We start from the raw sequence: 6431 nt of genomic DNA, 5'->3' as shown, positions 1-6431 counted from the left end.
ATATATATATATATATATATATATATAAAAATGTTTGTTTGACTTTAGAGTGAAATGTGACTTGGACACATTTTCTTGCGATATTCACCCAAGTGACTTTACAAAATTCATAAACAGACATTTTTTTTTTTAAACTTCTATTCCTCTTGTATTTCCTATCTGCCCTTTAAACTCACTGTAACATAGTAAGATACATCCGCTTTGACTCAAGACAGCTCAGAGAGTTTGAGGAAATGTTCTTTTACACCATATTTACTCGTTGAAACATCACCTGATTATCGAAAGGATCCATGAAAGAAAAACCAATGCTTGAGACTGAAATGCGATGCCAGAATCTCGTCACCATGGTGAAAAACATGGTACATTCAACGGTTTCAAGCACCCGATTCATCGCGTCACAGGAAGCCGCGTGCCGTGTAATTAAACATCCACATATGCGTCGATCACACAAACAGGCCTATGCTGAATATTGCATGTGGCAGTTTTTAATTTTGACACACCAAATTCATTATAAGATTTAAAACATTCCTTAAATAGGTGATATATTTTGTGCATATACACACTCTCTCTCATCGATTACATAAGAAAGCAATAAGGGGAAGTGCGTCTTAAACACTGACTAACTGCGTTTAACAGGAAAAAGATGACATTCAGTGCGCTGTGTGGGTAACAGGTCCGTTTGACTCATGAACTACACACAGCCAGCCTCCTACCGACTTCAGCTTCTGTTGAACCGAACAAACACGATAGATTGTCACTAGTCAGCCATGCCGTACACAGCAGACAACATTCAGCCAAGAGAATAATGCAGAAAGACAAGGACGAGAAGCTAAAAGAGAGCATATTCAAGAAATGAACTATACAAAGATACGGGTATCAGAAATCATTTTCTCACACTGTTTTTTGTCTTGTTTCTTTCACTAAAATGCATAAACATCCCTAAAATGTACTTTAGCATATTCTGCTTTCAGAGAAAACATCTTGGATTTTCCAAATTTTTTTTCCTGTTTTAGGCATAAATCTAGCAAAATTTAGTGAGGTTTCTGCCTAAAAACTATGGAAAAAATACAGTTTGCCAACAGAACTTGTTTTCAGAGAATATACTTAATTCAAGATTTATTACAATTTGTTTTGTAAATAAATAGATCTCATTTCAATTTTCATGAAAAATATCTAAATATCCTTAAAATATACTCTTACATGTTAGAACTTCAGAGAATATATCTTGATTTAAGTTTATTTTAATTCACTTGCAAATAGTTTTTTCTTGTTTTAAACAGAAATCTAACCAAATTTAGAGAGGTTTGTGCTTAAAAATGAGAAAAATGTTTTTCAATGGGGTGAGAAAACAAACTTAATTCAAGACATGCAAAATTTGTTTCTCAACTAAATAGATCTAATTTTAATTGCCACTAAAACATATAAACATTCTCAAAATGTATATTTGCATACTGAAACTTGTTTTCAGAGTACATGTCTTGAATTCAGTTTATTTTTCTTAACTCATTCACAAATACATTTTTTCTTTTTTAATCTAAACAATAAATCTAACAAAAATGGTTGAGATTTCTGCTTAAAAACGAGAAACCATTTTAATGATGTGTGAAAAACTTCTAGATTCTAGACACAATATACAAAAAACTGTTTCTCAACAAAATTGATGTTTTAATTTTCAACAAAAAAAACATCTAGACACTCTTAAAATGTACTTTTGCATGCTCAAACTTGTTTTCAGAGAATATATCTTAAATTAGGTTTATTCGTAAATGTTTTTTTCCCCTATTTTAAGCATAAATCTAACAAAATTTGGTGAGGTTTGTGCTGAAAAACTAGGGAAAATACAATCTGTAAATCAGGTAAGAAAAAAATTCAATACACAAAATTTGTTTCTGAAATTAATGCATCTCATTTTAAGGATGTTTAAATTTTTTTGTTCAGAAAAAAGACAAAATTGACTGAGAAAATGAATTTTGCAGTGTGATAATACTTAGTGTTCAGTGCAAAAGACATTTTAGGGCAAAACAGGGTTTTGCGGAGCAAACGGATGGTGCATTTAGTGACTTTGATGTCCCTGTGCATTATTGTACAAATACAGATCGCTAATGCCGAGAACAACATGAAGAAATAACTAGCTGCATACAGGCTAGTCAGCTTTCTGCTCGTCTACCGCTCCTAAACACCACACGAAATGAGACGCCCTTATGACACACAACAAGCATTGTGTTTCACCGTCCGAAATACACACATCCAAGACGTCGCTTTATCGAGCGTTCGTACTTCTCCTGACCATTTTGAGCAGAATTGGTGAATTTTAATATGCATTGTAAACAAATGAGTTATTTCTAGAAATGCAAAAACTAAAGACTTTCCAACACAATCATATCTTAAAGGTTCGACTTGGTGATTTGACTTGGTAGTGTGTGATGAAATGGCTTCGGGTGAGAAGTCGCAGAAGAAACCGAGAACTAGAAGGCAAAGGAAGGTTATGCGTTTCATATTTACGTTCCTCCGAATCCCAATCACGCTCTCCCGTCCAGATCCCATAGCACCTTGTGTTGTGACATCACCCAGCCATCAGCCAATCACAGAGTCAGATTCAGTCGGAATCAACACCCCTTCCTGATGGCACACAGAGCAGGAGGGCGCACACAGGAAAGAGAGAGACCTCACTTCCTCTCCAGTACAGCGAGCTTCCTGTGGATGGCGGTGGTGGCTTCACTTGCGGACGGCCTGCCGGTAGCTGTGTCTCTGGCCCTGACCGCGGGAGCAGCCGTTGTTTCCGTTTCCAGACGGTTCTTGTGCATCAGCGGCAATGCTTTGGCTCGCGCCGTCTCTGGTGCTGCAGGTTATACTGCTGTCCTGAAGCGTGGGGCTGGACTGAGCTCTCTGTAGCGCACCTTCCTCCAGGAGCATGGTCTCAAACACTGACAGGTCATCGTCGTCGCAGCGCTGCTTCGCCCGCAGGAGCATGCTGTACGTCTCATAGCGCGTTTTCTACGAGAGAGGGACGTTTTATTAACTTGATGAAAATGCATTCACCCTCGGGCCATCCAAGATGTAGATGAGTTTGTTTCTTCATCAGATTTGGAGAAATGTAGCATTGCATCAGTGTCTCAGCAATGGATGCTCTGCAGTGAATGGGTGCCGTCAGAATGAGAGTCCAAACAGCTGATAAAAACATCACAATAATCCACAAGTAATCCACACCACTCCAGTCCATCAGTTAATGCCTTGAGAAGACAAAAGCTTTGTGTTTGTAAGAAACAAATCTATCATTAAGATGTCCATAATGCCTAATGTTGCTTTCTACAGTGAAAAAGTCGTTCAGTCTGAATCAGGAGAGAAATCTGCACAGGACCAAGCACCATTTACAAGACAAAACAAATATGAGTAAACAAATATGTGAGTGGATTTTGATGTGAGAGGACAACAGTAAATGGACTTTTTCACTGGAGGAAGCGTTAATATGGACTCGTATTTTAGCCGGAAGCAGCTGGAATTCCTTAATGATAGATGTTTCTTACAAAAACACAGCTTTTCTCTTCATAAGACATTAACTGATGGACTGGAGTGATGTGGATTACTTGTGGATTATTGTGATGTTTTTATCAGCTGTTTGGACTCTCATTCTGACGGCACCCATTCACTGCAGAGCATCCATTGCTGAGCAAGAGACGTAATGCTACATTTCTCCAAATCTGATGAGAAACAAACTCATCTATATCTTGAATGTAGATGTAGAATTGATCAAAAGTGACAAAGACATTTATAATGTTTCCACAAAAATATGAAGCAGCTGTTTTCAACACAGACAATAATCAGAAATGTTTCTGGATCAAATCAGCATATCAGAATGATTTCTGAAGGATCATGTGACACTGAAGACTGGAGTAATGATGCTGAAAATACAGCTTTGATCACATTTTACCAGTACATTTACATAGAAAATACTGTAGTTGTAAGTATAGTCCGAAAATAGTTAAATTGTAATAATATTTCACAATATTACTGTTTTTACTGTGCTGACCTTGTTGAGCAGAAGAGCCTTCTTTCAAAAACATAAAAAAATATTACCAACCCAAACTTTTGAACGATAGTGTATATATTTACCTCAAACTCCAGATACTCCTCTCTCAGCCGGTACTCCTCGAGTTCACGACCTTTCACCTTTCTGTCAGGCGGATAAGAGCGCAGTTGTGCAAGCTCAGTGGAGATGGAGCGAAATCGAGCTTCATGAGCCTGTACCTGCTCCTCCTACACACACACACACACACACACACACACATACACACACTTTATAACACTGCAGTTTATATAAACACAGATACAAGCACACATACAGCACATGCACAGTCACTCTTATGAATCATAACAAGCCTCCTTGCTCTCTACTGCCTACATAGGTAGCTGTCTTTTAAGGAAGCATCCTAACTGAAATCAATAAGTGATACATGTCATGGAAATGGGCATCATGTAAATAGGTAAAATAATTATTAATATTTATTAACTAATTATTTTATCAAATAATTACACTTTACAAACAAGGTTTCTTTTGTTAACATTAGTTATCTGTATTAGTTAAGATGACCTAACGATAAACAATACTTCTATAGCATTAATTCATCTTAGTTAAGGTTAATTAATGTAGTTAACTAATGCTGACCAATTAAACCTTACTGTAAAGTGTTCCGTTTATTCATATATATTTATTACTATATTCATCATATTATTTATTATTATAGGACTTTATTAAGTCTTTAAGTATGAAGACTTATAACGAAAACATTTGTGACAACTTTTATGCAAATCAGCTGATTTGACCTGTGACAGCTTGGAGGCGGAGCCTGGCAGCAGCGGTCGACTGAATTTCTTCTGTGAGCCAATGGCAGCAGGGAGGGGCGGGGCTGAAAACATGGCCGCCACTGTGTTGATGCGTGTGATCCAAGACTGCATTTGTTCAGCATTCCTACACAAACAAATCAAATCCATGTTAATAATAATAGAAAACATCTAAAACAAGTACCAGACTGCAACATTTTCTTCTCTTCATTATTAGTAATAATGTATAAACCTTTGAAGACAGACGTACAATGAGTTCTGTAGTTGGTACAGTGGTGGCCAAAATGATTAGAACACTAGTATTTTCAGCAGCTCTCCCGTCCAGATCCCATAGCACCTTGTGTTGTGACATCACCCAGCCATCAGCTAATCACAGAGTCAGATTCAGTCGGAATCAACACCCCTTCCTGATGGCACACAGAGCAGGAGGGCGCACACAGGAAAGAGAGAGACCTCACTTCCTCTCCAGTACAGCGAGCTTCCTGTGGATGGCGGTGGTGGCTTCACTTGCGGACGGCCTGCCGGTAGCTGTGTCTCTGGCCCTGACCGCGGGAGCAGCCGTTGTTTCCGTTTCCAGACGGTTCTTGTGCATCAGCGGCAATGCTTTGGCTCGCGCCGTCTCTGGTGCTGCAGGTTATACTGCTGTCCTGAAGCGTGGGGCTGGACTGAGCTCTCTGTAGCGCACCTTCCTCCAGGAGCATGGTCTCAAACACTGACAGGTCATCGTCGTCGCAGCGCTGCTTCGCCCGCAGGAGCATGCTGTACGTCTCATAGCGCGTTTTCTACGAGAGAGGGACGTTTTATTAACTTGATGAAAATGCATTCACCCTCGGGCCATCCAAGATGTAGATGAGTTTGTTTCTTCATCAGATTTGGAGAAATGTAGCATTGCATCAGTGTCTCAGCAATGGATGCTCTGCAGTGAATGGGTGCCGTCAGAATGAGAGTCCAAACAGCTGATAAAAACATCACAATAATCCACAAGTAATCCACACCACTCCAGTCCATCAGTTAATGCCTTGAGAAGACAAAAGCTTTGTGTTTGTAAGAAACAAATCTATCATTAAGATGTCCATAATGCCTAATGTTGCTTTCTACAGTGAAAAAGTCGTTCAGTCTGAATCAGGAGAGAAATCTGCACAGGACCAAGCACCATTTACAAGACAAAACAAATATGAGTAAACAAATATGTGAGTGGATTTTGATGTGAGAGGACAACAGTAAATGGACTTTTTCACTGGAGGAAGCGTTAATATGGACTCGTATTTTAGCCGGAAGCAGCTGGAATTCCTTAATGATAGATGTTTCTTACAAAAACACAGCTTTTCTCTTCATAAGACATTAACTGATGGACTGGAGTGATGTGGATTACTTGTGGATTATTGTGATGTTTTTATCAGCTGTTTGGACTCTCATTCTGGAATGATTTCTGAAGGATCATGTGACACTGAAGACTGGAGTAATGATGCTGAAAATACAGCTTTGATCACATTTTACCAGTACATTTACATAGAAAATACTGTAGTTGTAAGTATAGTCCGAAAATAGTTAAATTGTAATAATATTTCACAATATTACTGTTTTTACTGTGC

The 6431-nt window shown here is 38.5% G+C and overlaps 1 protein-coding gene across 1 annotated transcript in view; it reads right to left on the bottom strand.

Annotated features, from left to right (window-relative positions):
* Positions 1–1814: 1814 nt before the first annotated feature.
* Positions 1815–6431, bottom strand: part of LOC107667881 (uncharacterized) — a 42831-nt gene continuing 38214 nt past the window's right edge. The window contains exons 14-16 of the mRNA XM_016459617.1: positions 4822–4966; positions 4111–4254; positions 1815–2994 (exon numbers count right to left, since the gene is read on the bottom strand). Coding sequence (XP_016315103.1) covers positions 2716–2994; positions 4111–4254; positions 4822–4966 — 568 coding nt within the window. The 3' untranslated portion in view covers positions 1815–2715. The remainder of the gene's footprint in view (positions 2995–4110; positions 4255–4821; positions 4967–6431) is intronic.

The sequence above is a fragment of the Sinocyclocheilus anshuiensis genome, unplaced genomic scaffold (genome assembly GCF_001515605.1).
Source record: "Sinocyclocheilus anshuiensis isolate Anshui unplaced genomic scaffold, SAMN03320099.WGS_v1.1 scaffold493, whole genome shotgun sequence".
In the NCBI taxonomy this organism is placed as follows: Eukaryota; Metazoa; Chordata; class Actinopteri; order Cypriniformes; family Cyprinidae; genus Sinocyclocheilus; species Sinocyclocheilus anshuiensis.
Note: the sequence above shows the minus strand (reverse complement) of the source record. Positions and strands in the feature narration are given on the sequence as shown.